Genomic DNA, 19463 nt, shown 5'->3' with positions numbered 1-19463 from the left:
CAGCCTTTGAATCGCACACTTGCACGGACAGAGTAACACGTGTTGCGTTGTGAAGGCCACAAAATTGTGTTTGGTGAAAAAACGGAACAGTGTCCGTACGTGCCCGTGCCATCGTGACGTGGTGAGCGGGAACCCAATAACTAGCCGGGCATTGAATAATATAAACAAATCTAATAAATGCACCTTTTCATCCGTCAAGAAAAATAATATAATTTATATTTAGGGATAGGAATGTAAATTAGAAAAGTCAAACTCAATTTTATATTATTCAAAACTTATTAAAAACTAAACCAACTTGAAACTAAAATTAATTAAGCTACTAAAATAGTTTGGTATTAAAACTTAACTTGAATTTATTTGTTTAGATATTAGTAAGCTCTTAAATTATACTTATTTTATTATTTAAAACTTTAACAATAAGATCAACCTAAGGAGATATTAATCTTTGAAAGCTATGTTTGCCTAATAGTTATAAATTTTATTTAAAATATATATTAAAAATTTAATCCCCTCAGCAATTTTGAGAGTGAGGGAACATAAATCTAATCATGATCTGAATGCACTGGCTGAGATTCTCCGAGATATCTATTATGCACTTAATGCTTAGATTTTCCAACAAAGTCAACTTCCGTTTTAGTCTCAAGACAGTAATATCTTAAACACACAAACTCATTTACATTGTGAATTGTAGCTTCAAACGCATAGGAAATATAGAAGCTTTGATCACTGTTCTTGTCTGAGATCCTGATAAATCAATGGAAGATAAGGATTAAGGTGGAGAAGCTGGAGACTTTGATGATGGAGGAGGTGCCAAGAATATCTGCAACATTCAGACGAGAGTTAAGATGAGGGTCGAGATTGGACTCGACGTGATTACTCCAACACTTAAATTATCACATGGGCTATGAAGAGATAAAAGCAATAAAATAATGGAAGAAGAAGACACATTCGCGCGTACTTTCTCTAAGTTTATATAATTACTCAAAAATCATTTTCATGTCAAAGCCAATGAAAATATCAAATTCCAACATTTAGTTGCTTCTTCATCCGCTAAGCATCACGTGCTATAATATATGCATCTAGGAGATCAAATCCAATAATCACATAACTATTTCTCCATTCACCTAATGCCACTTATTCTGGATATTCACATTGTTGTCGATCATCATAGGATGTAAGCTATAACTAATGAATAAGAAAATAAAATAAACATGGAGTAGTCTTAAAGATTGGGATGTATGAGTAAGTTGGCGAAGTCGAAATGTCTTAGTCAAGTTCTTAGAGTCGGGTGAATTGATTTGATGGAGTCAAAAAACCTGAGTCCTTTGAAATCAGATGAGTCAAGTTAATAAAGTTGAGGAGTTTAAATCATCTAAAATTAGGTGAGTCGAGTTGATGAAGTCAAGCTAATGGAGTCGAGAGATTTGAGTCATCTGAATCAGGTGAGCTAAGTTGATGGGGTCAAAGAGTTTGAGTCTTTTAAAATTGGATGAGCTAAACTAATGAAGTCGAAGAACATGAGTCAATTGACGTTGGATGAGCTAAACTGGCTAAACTGATTGAGTCGTACAACTTAGTAATTTAGAGGCGAGTGATCATTTTGACCTCCATCTTTTTATTTTGACTCTCTGACTTGACCCTTGATTCTTGATTTTACCACGTGTATCAATCACATATTATGATATCAAGATCAATGGAGCCTGAATCATCATCCTGCTCTTCTTCCACCCTTGCTCGTCCACCACCTTCCTTAGAAAATCTATCAGTCTCTGTATCATAGTCATAAACTCCAACTACAAAATAAATCCCATGTCTCCGCACGAGGAGCTACTCCATGCTACAACGTCGCTTCCATGACCCTGCAAGCCCCCTCGCCATGAGCATGGAACGCCGAGAAATGGGGCACGAGCCCCTTGCCCGCCATGAGCTCCAAGTGACCATATATGGCCCTGATCAACCAACCCCCGGAGCAGAACCCATGGATCAATGTCGAGAATGACAAGAGATCAGTGTCGATCACCTTGCATGCGTCGAGCGGCCCGCCTTGGTGTTGTAGTGGACGATGTCAGGGTTGCAGCCATGGAACTTGGTGTTGCAGAGGCTGTTGAGGAGGGTGGTGTGTAGGCGAGCGCGTCGGAGATGTAGACTTTGTCGAGCAAATCGTCGAGAAGGTAGGAGGAGGTGCCGACCTGGTTCTTCCGACACAGAGACTGAATCATGCATGATCCGGTAGGTGGTGATCGGTCGGGGGCGATCGAAGAGGCGGTCGAAGAGGGGGTAGACGATATATGGGCATGGAGGAGGGGTGGGCGGCGAGGGAGTAGAGGAGGCGTCGGAAAGAGCCTGGGGCGGGAGGGGCGGGAGAGGGGCGGAGGGGGAGGAGAGGAGGAAGCGGAAGGTGGACAGAGAGAGAACGGTGGAGGTCGAGGCGGGAGAAGCTGCGGAAGAGGGAGCACAGGAGGAAGTAGGAGGCGGCGTAACTGGGCGGCGCGGGAGAGCTGGAGGATGAGGAAGTGGAGGGAGGAGGGGTGGAGGGCGAGGTCCCGACTAGGAGGCGATCGACTTGTGGATCCCCGTCGGAGAGCCATGGAAATGGCGGTGGCGGTGGCGGTGGCGGTGGCGGTGGCGGTGGTGGTGGCGGAGGACAAAGGCACGGCGGAAGAACTAGCGAGCAAACGGGGGACCCATTTCATCTCCCAATTACCACATCGGTTCGGTTTTGTTAATTGATCCATGAGATTGAATAAAAGAAGGAAAATTTAGGATCTGTTTACTAGCGCGGAAGGCAGTTTAGAAACAAGAAGAGCAAGTAGATACGTTAAGGAAATTTTTAAGAGTATATTAGTTTTAAGATATTATTTGATGGATTTAGATAATTTTAAATTAAAAGTAATATATTTTTAAATATTTTTAATGTATTTATGTTCGATAATATAAATTGAGAATAATAAATTTTTAAATAAGTAGGATAAATATTTAAAAAATTGAGAAAAACTTTTAAGAATAGTGAAAAAGAAGGATATAATGGAAATGAGTTATATGATTTTAATATTATTAAAATTAGATATCCAAAATAAAAAATCTCTAAACCTGCCTATGCGGTTGAATTTTCTTCTAGGATTTTAACCCTATTAAATATGAAATTATTGTCTGTTCAAATAATATTATATATATCATATCTAATTATAATATTATGATGGAAGTCTTTTCAAACTTTTTTTGAATGTAGATAAATCCTAAAAGTAAAATACAATTCTCCCAAAAATTTGAATGATAAAAAAACAGAAAAGTTGATTTCCTATTCGCGCAACAAGGCCATCATCATCTCTTCGTTACTTTTTGAAAAGGTAGGTGACATTGACTCCATTGATATGGGAGCCTAAGCTCAATGCAATTGACTCTAACCCTAAACCCTAACCCTAATTAGAATCTTTAGATGCAATAGACAGTGATGGGCAATGCACGGTCTCGAGTTATTCCAACAACATAGACACGCACAAGGAGTCTTGAATGGTAGGGTAGCTTTGATTGTGAGATGAAGAGGACTCACATGCCATGAGCCTTCTATTTCACTTCCCTATATATACAAAAATACATCAGGTAAAAATTTAGGGTTTATGATCATAATTCTAATAATCGAATGTGTGTGTTTGTAAGAGAAGACAAAGTCGAGGGGCGAAATGAAAATGTATGACTTTGGTCTAATCTTGGGAGATCTAGTGGAGACAAAAGCAAATCTAGCGAAAGATTTGAGAAGCATCCATGGATGAATAAATTATATATGAATGCATACAACACATGTTATGGGTGGAAAAGGAGCCCATGCCATGTCATATCGAGCAATTATTGGTGTTGCTATGCATCATGTCAACTGTGCATGCATGTATGTATGTATGTATCAAATAAGGTGACTAGGGATGTGATCCATGGTTCGAGTGAATCTAGCTAATTTGTTTGATGGATCCGTTTCCGTGAAAGTAAGGGATGTGAATCCTTTGAAGGGCCCTATGTAGGATTTCTATCGAGTACCTCTCTTTGTTCATCTATTTGTTATTCTTTATTAGTTAATCACCGACGATGAGGATCAAATCCCAAGTGAAATAGATAGTCGAAAGGGATAATCTTTCATACCAAAGTTCTCAATTTAAGTTTGTTATTTAGAAGGGAAAAAGACTCATGATTGTGATTAAAATGAGTTAATTAGGGTAGGTTAATTAAAACGTGGCTAACTTGATTAATTGCATTGATTAAAATGTGGCTAACTCCTTCTTGACAACGGGTTTGTCTATATTAGAGCTAAGGTCATGAAAAGCGGGGAGCCACAATGCGATCTTTGTCCATTGCTATGATTACACGGACGAATCCAAGGCCGATGGCAACGGTCGTTTCTTCCTCAACTTTTTAGTGCAAGAGGTGTAGGAGTATAAAAATAGAAGAACGATTAGAAGGGCAATGACATAGCTGCCCTCCAATATAAATACACATCTTTGCCGTTTTCTCAATATGAAATTCCTGACTTCATCCGCCGCCAGTGAAGATTGAGAATAGAAAGAAAAATCACTCTAATTGTCTATCTATGTTATAACGAGACTTTTAACATTGCGGTCGCTAGTTAACCTAAGTGGGTTGCACAAAAACGAATCCAACCGAGTCAAATGTTTAAATCCACATGTGGTTCAACCAATTGATCTGCTAATTTGTATTTATAATTACTTTGCTGAGGTAACCCTAATTCGGCAAACCCTGCTTCACATGTGAACCTTACAAAGTGCGCCCTCTCTCTCTCTCTCTCTCTCTCTTTCACACACACACACATTCACTGAGTTCTTTCCCTCTTCCTCCTCCTCCTGCCGCCGAGGATCCCAAGAGACGCAGCAGCAGTTCGTTAGGTATGGGGATTCCCGCCCCCTCATCTCCATTTTATTTCATTTCATTTCCTTCCCTTCTGTTCTCTTCTCTTTCCTGCTTCACAGCGCAGACCACATGTGAGTCGGAGAAAGACGAGCCCCGGACGCGGGAGGAAAAAAGCGAGTCAACTCGGAAGCCGCAGCAGCAGCAGCAGCAAATGCATGCACACGGCTCGAGATCGTGTCCTCATACAAACAACGCGACAGCACAATTATTATCCGGAATCCAACGCGCTAATCAGGAAGAAACGAATTCATTAATTAATTAACGTATTCAATTCTTCTTCTCCGACGTGAAGTGAAAGGAGAAGGCGGATAGTGGGGGTCGGTCACGCAAAAGCACCGGGTTTTCCGGTCAAAAGGACAGCCCGACCCACGGACGGATCGACACCACGTAGACGCTGATGAGCTCGGAGGGACGGGGAGACTTTTTCTTCCCCTTTAATTTTTTTTTTTTAAATTTAATCTCAACTTTCAATTCCCCTGTTCATGCCATCGTTTTCTACCTTGGGAGCAATGATGAGACAAGTGAGGGACTTTACTCTCTTTCGCAATTCCATGGAGGAGTTGAGAGGAAAAGGTGGGGCTGGGCCGCAATAAATGGCGGAGTCGAGGCCGCTGCCGTAGCCGTCTCCGTGGCGGCGTTGCAGAAGACCTGGTTTCGGAATTCAATACGAGCACGAGAAGTTAGAGAGAGAGAGAGAGAGAGGAGTTGCCCACTCGCCCTGCTGCTTTCTTCTGCTGCTTGCAGTTGCAGCGGCGGTGGCAGGAAGAAATCAGGAGGAGAAAAATACGGCGGAGGCAGTGGCCGAGATCATTGTTCTGAGGAGATGCGTTGTTAGTGGGGTTTTGATCTGTTGAAGTCGCTAGAGGCAAAGATTAGCTTCGTAGGGAGCAGATTAGGAAGAGGGTTGGATGGATTGGGTGGTGTAATTAAGGCGGCGGAGTTGTAGATATGGCAGGATTTTTCCTCGGAAGCGGCGGCGGCGGCTGCCAGCCACCTCGCGGAGACTTAGGTTCTGCCGGCGCCGACGGGGTGCCTGCTTCTGAGGGCGGTTTCTTTCTTTATACTGCCGGCCGCGGCGACTCGACCGCGTACGGCGCACGCGGATTCGAGCTGTGGCAGCAGCACCACCCCCAGCTTTACTCTGGTGGCGGGTTCCCTCACGTCGGGGCCGTGCAGCCACCGCGGGCAATCAGCGGAGGCGGCCTCGGCGGTGGGTTCACCTGCCAGGACTGCGGCAACCAGGCGAAGAAGGACTGCACGCACCTCCGGTGCCGCACCTGCTGCAAGAGCCGCGGCTTCCCCTGCCCCACCCACGTCAAGAGCACCTGGGTCCCCGCCGCCAGGCGCCGTGAGCGCCAGCAGCAGCTTGCCGCCGCCGCCGCAGCACACCGATCGCGCCGCGGCCCCTCCGCTGCCGGCAGCGACGACGCCACTGCCTCAGGAGAGACTTCCAAGCGGCCGCGCGAAATCGTCACCTGCGTCCGGCCCACCACCGCCACCGCCACCACGTTTGGTTGGTACTACAAATTTTCTTCCGCACTGTTCTCGCAATCTGCAACACTATTTGCCGAATCCCAATTCCTCCATCAACTTGTCCTCTTCTTCTCTAAATCGAACTTATGGATGCAGCGGGCGCGGCGAGCTTCCCGCCGGAGGTAACCTCGCCGGCAGTGTTCCGCTGCGTGCGGGTGAGCCACGTGGACGAGGGCGATGACGTGTTCGCCTACCAGACCGCCGTCAGCATCGGCGGCCACGTCTTCAAGGGCCTGCTCTACGACCACGGTGCCTCGTCGGCGGCGCCGCCAGAGCTCCCCGTCGCCTTCTCCAACTCCCCCACCGTAACCATCGCCGGCGCCGGACACCCACCCATCAACACCCCTACAACAGCGCCCTCCGATCGGCCTCTCGACCCCTACCCAACTCCGCTGACCGCCTTCATGGCCGGCCCTCCATTCTTCCCCCTGCAAAACAGACCTTGAGTACGTACCAAATTATCATCATCATTTCTTCTTCTTCTTCTTCTTCTTCCAATTGTATCATCTTTGGAATTAATAATTTCATCTGTTAAATTTCATGATCTTTTCTGCAAATTATTCGTTAATTTAACGCCTTTTTGTTGCCAAGATTAACTTTCGAATTCAACAGGCGTGCAAATTGCAATACACTCACTTCAACTAAGCTCTCAAAATAATTATATTTGCATGGAAACTAATTACCATCTTCTCTAGCTGCATCTGCAATTCTCCATGGAATTAAGCTGAAGCAAGAGAAGGGAGGAAGGTATGTGTCAGTACTTAACACTGAGATTAGTTTTTAATTATAAATTATTATTATTATTTTGTACTTAATTAATTATTTATAGGCTCGTACTGTGAATGCATGCATTCCATACTGTTCAGTTTCCTTTCCAAGCAACTGCTCCATTCTACTCATCTATCTTCTTGTTGTTTGTCATTCAATCATTAATATAATATTCCTTCTTGAGATCACAATGCTTTTTTTTAAAATATATTTTCATCAATATTTTCACATGAATATTTATTAATGATTTTTGGTTTTAGGAAGTACTTAACGTCATGATTAAAAGCAAATTTAAGGATAGAGCTAAGTAATGGAGCTTTAGTTCTAAAACTACATTAATGGAGTTTTGATTTGATAAGTTAATTACATCAGTTGCATTAAAACTCAAAAAATGCCTATAAATGATCTAAATGGCATGCATGAAATAACCACATGCATATATATTGAATCTCAATAATCACCAAGAAATAACTATGTTTAATATTAAGTTAAGGCTAATTATATTGTATAATACATGTAAAACTATAATTAAGAGCCTTAGTCTAGTCGGTATTTTAAGGTGCACTCTTTATTGTAGATTTTATATCAAATTTAATTGACAAAATGCATGATCGTTCGTTTAATTATAAATTGCAAATTAAAGTGTATTAATATTATATGAACTAGTTTAGTATTATGTGCATGTATTTTTAGATTTATGTAGTGTGTAAAAGCCAAGCATAGTAAAAATATACGAGTCTTTATACACTAATGCATCTATTATGCGCACTATAATTAAGGTGCAAGAAATATGTAGATAAATGAATATAATTTGTGAAAATATTGATGTTTTTATTCTATTGAATTATTACTATTTTCTTCTTAATTTGAGTGAACTCACGTTGTCGCAAATCATGAGCTAATCTAGAGTATTTTCTTCCAAAGATCGAGATTCAAATCCAAATTAACTAAAAGTTATCTTATAAGTTCTTGATCAAGTTTATGTTTTGTGATCATGGGATCATTTTATCGAACAATTAATCTTATAAATTAAAGAAAGAAACATTTTAATATCCATCAAACTTATTTATAAAGCAACTTGATAATTATTAAGGTTCTTTTTCTTCTATAATTCATAATTAAAAAAGTATGTAGATATTTTTATCAATTTAGTGAATACTAATATTGATTATATATCAATAGTAAAAATGTAGTAGACTCTTTTAATATTTTATGCTTTGATATGAATACGGGGATGAGTCCATTTCTATGGAATTGTTGAATCTTGCCACATTAGTTGATCTTAAATCTTGGATATGTTTCCTTTAGTCATTGACACTTTTGCTTCAACTCATCGAGCACCTTGCTTCTTTTCTGAGACAAATCAATCAGAGGTTAAGAGAGTCAAGGTGTATTTTGACGTGGTCTTTCTGACGCTCAAGTTAAATTTGAAAAATGATTGTCAAAATGGAAGCGTGATAATGAATTATGCATACCTTTACCGCTAAAATGATAACCTTATTTATAGAGGAGGAGAAGCAAAAACATTTGTTATATATTAACGGGCTCTATCTTTACTCCAAGCGACGCTATTATTCTCCACAACTGCTATTTAATTCCAGTCTTTTGTAATTGTTGTAACAAGTGTACTCGGCGGCTCTTTTCCTATACGTATATATAATTGTCACCCGTTGAAGAAAATAACCTTTAACACCTACTTCACAATTGAAGCACCTCCCTTTATCAAACTCAGTTGATTTTCGTTTATCAGCTAGTTCTTAATGAGTATTGTCGAGCTCCTATTGATCATTTACTGAGCTCTTCTTGCATGTTGACAAGATCTGGATAAATATTACTAAACTTTCTATCAATATTATTAATACGTACAAGATCAATTTTTAGTTTGAATAATTTATTAAATTAAATGAATGAATTTAAATATATATATTTAAATTATTAGTATTTATTAATAATAAATTGATCTCGAACCTTGCTCACAAATATAATTTATAAATTATATTCATTAATAATTTTTTTCCAATTTACAAATAAAAAAATCTCAAAAGAAAACAAATAAACTAGGGAAAAGATTCAGACAAAAATAAAAAATACAAGTTTTAAAAAAAAATTTAAAAATGAATTCCTGCCTGCTATTAATATTTTACACGTGGTGTCAATCTATTGGGTGATTGCTATTTATGTAGCTCCAACCCTAATTACATAAAGAACAGGCACAGGCCGCCGATTGCTGACCCCTGTTCCGCGCAGCGTCGCATGCGAACCGTCGTCTCTGCCTCCCCGACGGCCCCTCGGCTGGCCCTCTCCACCCTCCTCCGCCGCTGCCGCCGCAGTTCTTCTCCCCGTATTTGCCTCCCCCTCTGCCAACACCACGCCCCTTCGCCCCACTATTCTTGCACCATGGCATCCACCGAGGCCAATCGCGGCGCGAAGCAGGAGGAGGCGGCGAAGGTAGGCAAAGGGGAGAAGACCCTGACTCCCACTGCAGATCCGTCGTCGCCTCCTCCTCTCATGCCTCCGGAGAAGCCTCTTCCAGGCGATTGCTGCGGGAGCGGATGCGTCCGGTGCGTGTGGGACATCTACTACGAGGAGCTCGAGGCCTACAACGAAAGCCTCGCCGCCTCGAGATCCAAGTAGCACCTTTCCCTAATCCATCTTAATTCATGTATGCTCGATTGTGCAATCGTAGTTTATATCATCCGAATTCTTCATCTGGCTTTTGCCCTAATTTCGATTGATTCGACAGCCTTATGCCGATCGATGTATCAGATCCATTGTTTTTGAGGGCATAGAGCGAACTGGTTCGTTTGTGTAGATCAGAAGATCCACCGCATTTTTGCTTGATAATTTTCGGTAAAAGTGATTGTTCCGCGGATGGTCAAGCCATCGGTCAACGAACTGTCCGACGAAGGTGATCCTACGACCGAGCTGAATGAGGGTTTCCTTTCGAGCTTCTGCTCCAAGGTTCGTATGAGACGCACTAACAAAAGTGGTTAGACCGGCACTCGAGGAGTCCCGATAGGCCACTTCGACGCTTAAATTAGAATTTTGATAAATTAGGAGATCAGGGACAAGTAAGAATAATAGTGAGAGAGTTTCAGAAAACAGACCTCTTGCATGATGGTGAGTTATTTTTTTTATAACCAACCTTAGAATTTTATACATAAAGTCGGCTGCTGTACGCCTCGGACTTCTATATAGTTACCAAAAGGACTTTCATTCTGTCTCCTCTATTTTCAGTTGTAGGCATAGGGGAAACGCCTAGGTGAAGATCAAGTTTGATCTCCCATATCTTCCTTTGGGTAATGTGTGCAAGCCACAAGATTAGAGGAAGAAGCCACGTATAACAACTTAGTGCGCCTTTAATGCAGTGGCGTAGGAAGGATCGGTGTCAGGACGAGTCATGCTCATACTACCTGCTGACACATCCTCACACATTCTCCTTACAGTAGCAATGTCTAAAGCTAGTGTCAGGAAGTCATAGTTGAGGATAAGACATAACTTGACAGAGGTGGAGTTGTCGAATTTGTATGTGTAAGTGAGGTTGACTCAGAGAAGGCAGTTGAAGTAGGGCTACTCGGCGAAGGCCTAGACGATAGTCCCCCTTTGCCGAGAGGAACGGTTTACCGAGATGTCGGGGGACGAGACGAAAGTCCTCCTTTGTCGAAAGATGCTGTTTGCCGAGATGTCGGGGGACAAGACGAGAGTCTCTCCCCCTTTGCTGAAGGATGCTGTTTGCCGAAATGTCGGAGGATGAGATGAGAGTCCTCCTTTGCCGAGAGATGCTATTTGCGGAGGACAAGACGAAAGTAGCAACGGCGGGTCAGGACGAGACGAACACCGTAGATCGAGATGATACAAAGACCGCGAGCAACACCTCGTCCTCAACTTTGATCCTGGGAAGACGTATAGAAGAGCCACGTCACCTACCTTGATTCCCCGCATCAGTGATGTATTAAGGTCTATTTTCTTTATCTATCGTGTTTTTCTAGCGTATTATACGATCAAAATTTCAACATCTTTCTATTTGATATCAACTAGATCGAAAACTAGATCATTCGAGGCGTCGATTGTGATAAAGTTCCTTCTTTTTGTTATACCTTTGTTCGTTCTGATACATGTAGTGCTGTGATCGAGCTGGAGTTTTAAAACAACAAGTTGATGATTTTTATTGCTGTAATAAACTCTTTTAATTCTCTAGTGGCGTCAAGATGTCCATGGAGTTGCTACCAGGCAAAGCGGCACCTTCTTTGGAGTCGTGAGTCCGGGAGCTTCTTCCATGTCCAAATCCGCAGGGTTCATGCCGCCCGGCAACTCCCAGTCGAAGCGGTGCACGAGGTTGGCCAGAGCGATCTCGTTGGTGGCCATGGCGAAATTGATTCCAGGGCACATCCTGCGACCAGCTCCAAACGGCAGGAACTGGAAGTCATTGCCCCTGAAGTCCACGCTGCTGTCAAGAAATCTCTCCGGCCGGAACTCCTCCGGCGCTTCCCAGGTTTTGGGATCCCTCGCGATGGCCCAGGCGTTGATGCAGACCCTCGTCTTCGCCGGGATATGGTAGCCTCGAAACGAGAAGCTGGTCGTGGTTTCCCGTGGGAGAAGCACCGGCGCCGGAATTCGCAGGCGGAGGACCTCCTTCGTCACCGCTTTTAGGTAGTGCATTTGGCTCAAGTCCTCCTCTGCCACCTTCAGCTTGCCGCCGGCGACTCGCCGCACTTCATCCTGGAGCTTCCGCATCACCGTCGGGTTGCGCATCAGCTCCGCCATCGCCCACTCCAGGGTCACGAAGGATGTATCCGTACCAGCCGCGATCAAATCCTGCAAAGCCAAAGACTCAAGTTCGAAAACAGTGTTCTTCCGTGGATTGAGGGGATGGCGAATTGCTTACGGAGGCGATGGCTTTGATTTCGATTTCTTCGAGTCCGGACTCGTCTCCGGCGACATCTTTCCCGAGTGAGAGCAAAATGTCCACGAAGTGTTCTACGACGTCGGAACGCTTGGCCCGTCGATCCCGGTGCTCTTCCAGAATTCCGGCGAAGAACTCGTCAAACTGCTTCCTTATCCGGTCGATCTTGGCGTCCGCGCCAGTGACGATGCCGAGCCACGCGAGCGCGGGGAACATGTCGTACATCTGGAACCCGCTTATGAGAACCGACGCCTCCGCCATCATCTTCCGGTACGTTACCGCCGTCCTCTCCTGTTTCGTCTCTTTCCCGGCCGCCGCGTGGCACACCACGGCGTTGGCGTACTCGAACAGGATTTCGCTCAGACGAACCTGACAGCCGCCTCCAGTGGCGACGGCGCAGATGCGATCGATCATGTTTTGTACTTCTTCGTCGCGGACAGCGCGGAAGGAGAGGACGCGCTTGAGGTTGAGGAGGTGGACGACGGCGAGCTTTTTGGCGTGGCGCCAGCGGTCGCCGTAGGGGGCGAAGGAGATGTTGTGGGCGTCGAAGGTGAGTTTGAAGGCCCCCTTGGAGAAGGGGCGAGTGGAGACGGCGAGGTCGTGGCACCGGAAGAGCTCCTGCGCGGCGTCGGCGGTGGAGACAACGAGGGTGGGGACTTGGCCCATGCGGATGAGCATGACAGGGCCGTACCGGAGGGCGAGGCGGTGGAGGGAGCGGTGGGGGAGGGAGCTCAGCTGGAGCAGGTTGCCGAGGAAGGGGAGTCCGGGAGGCGACGGCGGTAGGCTTGGCTCGTGGCTCTTCCCGGGAAGCAGGTGCTTCAAGGTGAACCAGAGGAGCAAAAGAAAGCAGGGGAAGAGGAAGACGACTGCCATGGTCGACCTTAACTGCGAGGAAGAGCTTCTTTCTCCCTTCTTAGTTCTTATCAATATTTTGGAATGTTTTTCAAAATACCCCTTGCCAGTTTCCACTAAAGTCAATATCTTTTACAAAAAAACCCTGAACGTATCAGAATTGCCAAAACACCCATCAAGATTTGGAATATTAATTGATCTCCATTTGCGAGTGTCGTTAGGTCATACATTTGCTCCCGGGATATGATTACGTTGATTAATGTGAGGCAGATTTGTTATAGTAAATAAGGATCGAATTTTGATAAAGTTGAGATAATATCTTCTCCGTATTGGGTTGTAAGGGTGCAAACATAGTCTGCACATCTAAAACAGTGAGAAATATCATGGATTTAAAAGGATAAAAAATATCTCCATTGGTATAATTGTTCTAGATAAATGCAAAAAAGATAACCGGAGGGACTGTTATAAAATTGCCTACATAATTTCATCACGCTGGATTTTTCTTTCTTTTTGTCGATAGCGCCGGCTGTTCTTCTTTTTCTTGTGGTTCTAGTTCCAGCTCCTGTATATTATATTCTATTATTACTGGATAAGTTTGAGTGGAACAAGCATTTCACGGCCAACACAAAAAATAGCAGATTCGTTTTTTTAATCAATTTCGACAAATCTTAAATTTGTCAATTATATACAAAAAAAACAACAAACACACAAGACATAACACACTGTCATCGATCAAACAAGCAAATATTGTATCACCGACCGATTTTGTGCCAAAAACTGGGCAAGGGCTATAGAAATCCCAGCATGTGAAATGAAAGTATAAAATACCTCTTATTCTTTAGCTTGTGAGCTGACCTGAACCCTTGCCTGACGCACACAATCTACATATATAGTTTCTGACTGCTTGGTCACATTTGAGAGAATCCTTGGCGTGTTCTCTGGTCCGCGCAGATGATGGGATTTTGGTAGGGGAGTTTGAATTCCCTGGAGCAAAGATCTGAATCATTTTTTCTTCTTGTTCTTCCAGTTTCTCAACAGTTTTCTCGCTCTCCCGGAGGATGGCACGAATGGCTTCTAGTTTGGAGATTGTAGGCGAAGCTGGAAGAGGAGGAGGAGGAGGAGGCGGTGTTGGTATGAACACAGGGGGGAGGGGCCATCCCCCCAATTGAGTTGCTCTTCTGTGTGCTGGGAGGAGGATGTTCTACTGATATCTTAGGCTTGGGTTTCTTGTCTCCTTTCTTAGCTTTGGTTTCACCCTCAGCAATTTGGTCGACTAACTTTGAACTTAACTGCATTGTAAATGATTCCTCCCATTTTCCTTTCAACAAAGAAACTTAGAAGATAAATTTTCTGTAAACTCATGGAAAATCCATTCATGAGCATCTAAATATAACTTGTAGCACATAATTCAACCAGACCTGTACTATCAGTGTGAATTTTGTAATGGTTCAGTTGTAATGTATATTCTTGATAAAAATTGTCTTGGCTATTCGTTTCCTGAAACCAGCATTAAGCAGCCTCATCATTTATTGGCATAAGGTGCATTCTCAGGATAATTATTATGCAGAATTTGAATTCAATTTGTACACGCCTTCTAATATAACTGAAGAATCTTCATCACTGGACCAAACAACAAAGGTGAAGTGTTTAGGAGCTATAATCAAGCCTATGAATCACTAAATGGGCCAAAATGACTCTATTATTACCTCTGTTCACTGGATTTTCAAATGAAACTAGGAAATTGCTGGATTTGATAGAACCATAAATGATCAATTCTAGATTTCAGGTTGTGTAAAGCTTTCAGGAATCAAGATCATAATGCTCATCCGTGCGGAAAGAGATTGGGGAGCGATATGCAATCACAAGCAATCAAACGGATCAACTAGCAGTAAGAATCAGCATCTAGGATAAAAAATTACATCTTGTCTCCGTAATCGACTGCTGCGTTATATCTGTTCTCTGCAATTGGCTACTTCAAACTCCGGAATAGTGGAGAGAAACGAAGGAAACGAAGAAGAACAGAGATGATCGCTCGATCCTAGAAACGGGAAGAGACAAGTGAGAGTTGAATGAGAGGAAGGTACCTCCTCTAGGATGAACTGGCTGTTGGTCTTGATAGTTTTGGGAGGATACAAACTGATATGAATTGTCGAGGTTAGTGTTCAACATTATTTTCGTAAACGATATTGTTCTGCTACAGTGTTTACGGATAACAGCAATTCGTTCCTAAGATACAACAACGAACGTCTCAGAATAATAGCACTTCAAATTTCAAAACCAGCAAACTTTCTCGTAGGCTTTTTGGACAAACATTCTTGTAGGCTTTTTGGACTCCGAATGCACAAGATGAGATAATGCTCAAAGAACAAGAAGAATCGATGAATTTGATGAAATTTCTAGTATATGAGGGATCTATTTATACCAAATGAAGAGGTTGAATATTCTTTGGGTGAGAGGATGTGTCTCTCAAGCCCACTTAATCTCATCGGGCTGTATCGATTTGGATCGTCCAATCTGGAGGATTGTAATTTTTCACATAACCCACTTAATCTTATCCATTAGATCTGAAGGGTTATGACCCTCAGATCTCTCATTTGGTCATTAGCCGTCGGATCTGGATCAAATGATCCATTCGATCTGACGTTTCAGATCAAGTCTCATCCCAAGCGGTCAGATTGTGACTCTTCGCGATCAAACGTTCCAGATCGCATCACATGCGATCCATCACACTTCTTTGATCAACGGTTGTCATCCGTTTGCCCAGTCAGCAGTTCAGTCATCTCTCCTTGTCCACATGGATGTCACATAAGCATTACCACATCATATGTGAGTATGACACATCACCCGAATGCCACGTAGGCATTGCCACGTCATCTAGAGCATAAAATTAAGCTCCTTGCGACGACAAAACGCCCATTGCGCGCGTGCGTGTATGACGGGTGGCAGGCAGCAAGCTTACAAGTGCGAGCACCTGCTCGCCCGTGAGAAGAGAGCACATGAGTTTTTTGTGTTAACTTCATTAACATAGCATCATTAATAAGGAAAGAAAATTCATCGAAAATTTTCGATATGAGACTATTCCCCATGCATTTCCTTATATAACATTAATTATTAATTAATGTTATTCGGGCCGACTTTAAATAATTAATTTCTCATTCATCCTTAATCGGGTTTGAGTAAATTAATAGTCTAAATCTATCTACACGAAACGTAGATTTTGATTTTAAAATCAATTTCGACTTTCATCGATCGATGACACCTTGATTTTTCACAAAACCATATTGATCTTTTTAAGGCCCCAATATTCAACACCGGCGGCAAAGGGTGGTCGACAATCAACGACCCCGGTGAAGGATCAAGAGGGACACGGTGAGGGATCGCCACAGTCGCTGCGTTGAGCCTGCTATATATACTTAACTATATATTTTCAGAATTAATATATCTTTAAATTAATAATCTATTATGACATCATTAATATGCTATAATTCTTATACTACTTAATATATTTGTAATTATCATATTAATTTATTATATTATTTTATATTTTATATTATTTATTGTTGAAATGGTTTGTAATTATTAATTATCATATTACAAATTATTTTAAAGTATTCTGTTCCTGTCTACTAAAAGCTGACTTAAGTCGTTTAGTGATAGATCTTAACTGGTTCAATAAGATAAATTTTTTTAAGTTTATTTGATAGCCATTTTGATTCATCATTTCATTTATTTACATTCCTCTCTCACTAAATGTTTTTTATTGAATTATGTTTTTTTTGTTAGGTATTGGCATACTAACGATATGATATTTGGTTTCAGAATATATCGTCAAAAATAATATCTTTTTTCTAAGTATACTCCTAGTGTTGTTTGCATTCTTTTAGCAAATGATGCAATCTCTACTATAATATTATGTCAAACAGCAACTTCAGGTGAAAATGTATTTAACTTAATGGTTTAATTGTCAGATGACAATGTTTTTAATTTGCCTTTTGATTAGATAATATTAAGCATGGTCACTCAAAATATATTGATTGTTTCACTGTTTTTAATAATTGCTTATATACATAAATAAACTTATATCCTTAATCTAATAATATGCAGTGACTATATAATTACACTTTTACCTCAGGTTACACTGAGATACCCTCTCACTTGTGTACTTGATCTATTTGGCATATATGATAATATTGAGATATTTAGGTTGAACATAATTATCGTAAAAAAAAACATTTTTTTAAATTTAGCAGTCAGTAATTCAATTGAAAATATCAATTAAATATATATTAATCGGTATTTTTTTTTAAAAAAATTATTGATTAAATATATATTTAATGGTAATTTTTTTAAAAATATAAGCCAAATAAATATTTGATCATTATTTACAAAAACGTTTATTTTACAAAAATACCGACTAAAATAATAATCGATAAATGATATTTACCGACCATGCATTATCGGCCAATCTCGCGACAAAATTTTTTTTTTTTTGACCTATAATACAATACGTATCACTAACTAAAAAATAGGATTAATTATTATCAACTATTTTTTTTATGGAAAAACCTTTTTTTTTCTTTTAGCGACATTAAGATATAATATAAATAATATCTTTTATATTTACACTCAAGATAATTAGTGATAGTCAAACTAATAGCAAAAAAAAAACAAAAGATAAATCAACCACATTGATATTATGATTTCGAGAGGAGGTCTATTTGATATCCAAAAACTATTTTATACAATAAGTGGATAATATTGCGGGGAATAAAAAAAAATGGATAGAGCCAAATTTATATGTTAATTAGATAAGCGTTCTAATTCCTGCCATTGACTTTTATATTTAAATCATTCTTATAGGAGAAGAGTTCCAATTGCTAAAAAAAACAATCAAGTGTGATAATCATCACTGTTTTCCTTATCAAAGTTTTTGACTGATCTAATTGTCATAATCAAATTTGGATTATCAAAAATTCTTAATCTCATGCAACAACTTAAGTGCCCCATTTTAAATAATATTATCCTCTACAATAAAGTACCAGTATGTATTTTTTTTATGTCCGATAAAATTTGTTTACGGAATTGAATTGATTACTTTCAGAATTAATCAGTTTGAATTATTGAATATATATCTAGATTAATAAAAATTATTTTAATTTTAATAATTTTAATTAAAACTTCTATAATAATAAAAAGTATTTTTAGACATAAGCGTCCTTTTAATATTATTTTTAAATTAAATTATATTTTGATAATAATAAAAATAATGATACTTTTCCCTTTGACATGTTTTTGAATTTTATGAAAAAGGATATGAAAGGATTTTTTTTATATATATATATATATATATATATATTCTTTGAAATCTAATACTCCAGGTACTAGTTGTTACTGATCAAAGTTTACCGAATGAGTTAGAAATAAGTTTTTATTTTAATAAAATAAAAAATTATTAGTATAGAGGATATATGATCCTCTAACGAGTATAGATCTATGATAGATATGAAAATGAGAATGAAATTAAATATTAAAATAATAAATATGGATGGAGATTAAGGATATGTAATCCGATTTAAATTTGATCCATTGTCATCCTTAAAACCAAAAGGAAAGACCATCCAAATCCAAAGTTAATCGAGCCATCCGCAATGCATTGGTGTTATAACACCCTCCACCTCATTAAAGAGCATGATGTTCATGGCCACATATTCATTATAACAATATTCCTCTTTCACCGACATTCCTTTTAATATTAATACTCATTATTTATGGGTTCCACAATCCACTCAATCATCTTAAAATTAGATATATTAAATAAATACATTTAAAATATATTTTAAAATATTAAAAAAAATAAAACTAACCGTTAATTTTAATTTAAAAATTTATAAATTTTTAATAAAAATTAAAATTAATTGTTAATAATCATTTAATAAATATAATTAAAAAATAAAAAAATACATGCGGGGTGACTCATCATGTAACACTTGAACACGTTCAACGTATTAAACGCGTTCAAGTGTTTTTAATGCCTCACATTGGTGTGGGACGTTATAACAACTCTGATTAATACAGCGTTGCGGCTGCTCTAAGTACATAAACTTCGGAATTCAAAGGGCATTTAAGGCTTTCCGGCTACATATACAGATAGAGACTTTAAAGTAAAAGAGTAACGACATTCACCAAAAATGAATAAAATTCAGAAACGCCCTTAAAAATTTTACAAAATAATAATGTCTTCTTAATAACTTCTCTTGCCATTAAATATTTTTTACATGTCTTATTATTTTATTATTTATTGATGTTATTATTCATAGAGAATTAAAAAATGGTAGCAGTTAATTATTGTACATTATAATATATAGCTATGGTTATACCTACTATAAATTATACTATTTAAAATAATATCTATATTTCTAGAATAAAAAAATGATGAGACTATTTATATGAAACCTTCTTAATAATAATAAAATAAAAAACACACTTTTAATTT

At 39.9% G+C, this 19463-nt stretch overlaps 3 protein-coding genes and 2 pseudogenes across 4 annotated transcripts; 2 read left to right on the top strand and 3 right to left on the bottom strand.

Moving 5' to 3' along the window:
• Window positions 1-1676: 1676 nt before the first annotated feature.
• LOC141815224 (uncharacterized) lies at window positions 1677-3557 on the bottom strand (annotated as a pseudogene).
• A 2276-nt stretch (window positions 3558-5833) lies between these two features.
• Window positions 5834-7325, top strand: LOC141815484 (protein SHI RELATED SEQUENCE 4-like). 2 transcript variants are annotated; one of them, XM_074703427.1, is made up of 3 exons: window positions 5834-6427; window positions 6544-6893; window positions 7143-7325. In XM_074703427.1, exons 1-2 carry the CDS (start codon window positions 5863-5865, stop codon window positions 6891-6893), a joined length of 915 nt encoding a protein of 304 aa, XP_074559528.1. In that variant the 5' UTR covers window positions 5834-5862; the 3' UTR covers window positions 7143-7325. The 2 variants fall into 2 exon arrangements, with proteins under 2 accessions (XP_074559528.1, XP_074559527.1); XM_074703426.1 differs by having other exon boundaries at window positions 7060-7325.
• Window positions 6891-10026, top strand: LOC141815485 (uncharacterized). The gene is made up of 2 exons (XM_074703428.1): window positions 6891-7194; window positions 9426-10026. Exon 2 carries the CDS (start codon window positions 9469-9471, stop codon window positions 9847-9849), a length of 381 nt encoding a protein of 126 aa, XP_074559529.1. The 5' UTR covers window positions 6891-7194; window positions 9426-9468; the 3' UTR covers window positions 9850-10026.
• A 1256-nt stretch (window positions 10027-11282) lies between these two features.
• Window positions 11283-13017, bottom strand: LOC141815255 (cytochrome P450 71A1-like). Its single transcript, XM_074703170.1, has 2 exons — window positions 12101-13017; window positions 11283-12030 (listed from the first exon to the last, which is right to left on the bottom strand). Exons 1-2 carry the CDS (start codon window positions 12989-12991, stop codon window positions 11419-11421), a joined length of 1503 nt encoding a protein of 500 aa, XP_074559271.1. The 5' UTR covers window positions 12992-13017; the 3' UTR covers window positions 11283-11418.
• Window positions 13018-13674: 657 nt separating this feature from the next.
• On the bottom strand, window positions 13675-14493 carry LOC141815223 (uncharacterized; annotated as a pseudogene).
• Window positions 14494-19463: the final 4970 nt, after the last annotated feature.

This window comes from Curcuma longa, chromosome 21 (assembly GCF_044706935.1).
Source record: "Curcuma longa cultivar G26 ecotype Majalengka, Jawa Barat chromosome 21, ITB_CL_G26_1.1, whole genome shotgun sequence".
Classification (NCBI taxonomy): domain Eukaryota; kingdom Viridiplantae; phylum Streptophyta; class Magnoliopsida; order Zingiberales; family Zingiberaceae; genus Curcuma; species Curcuma longa.
Note: the sequence above shows the minus strand (reverse complement) of the source record. Positions and strands in the feature narration are given on the sequence as shown.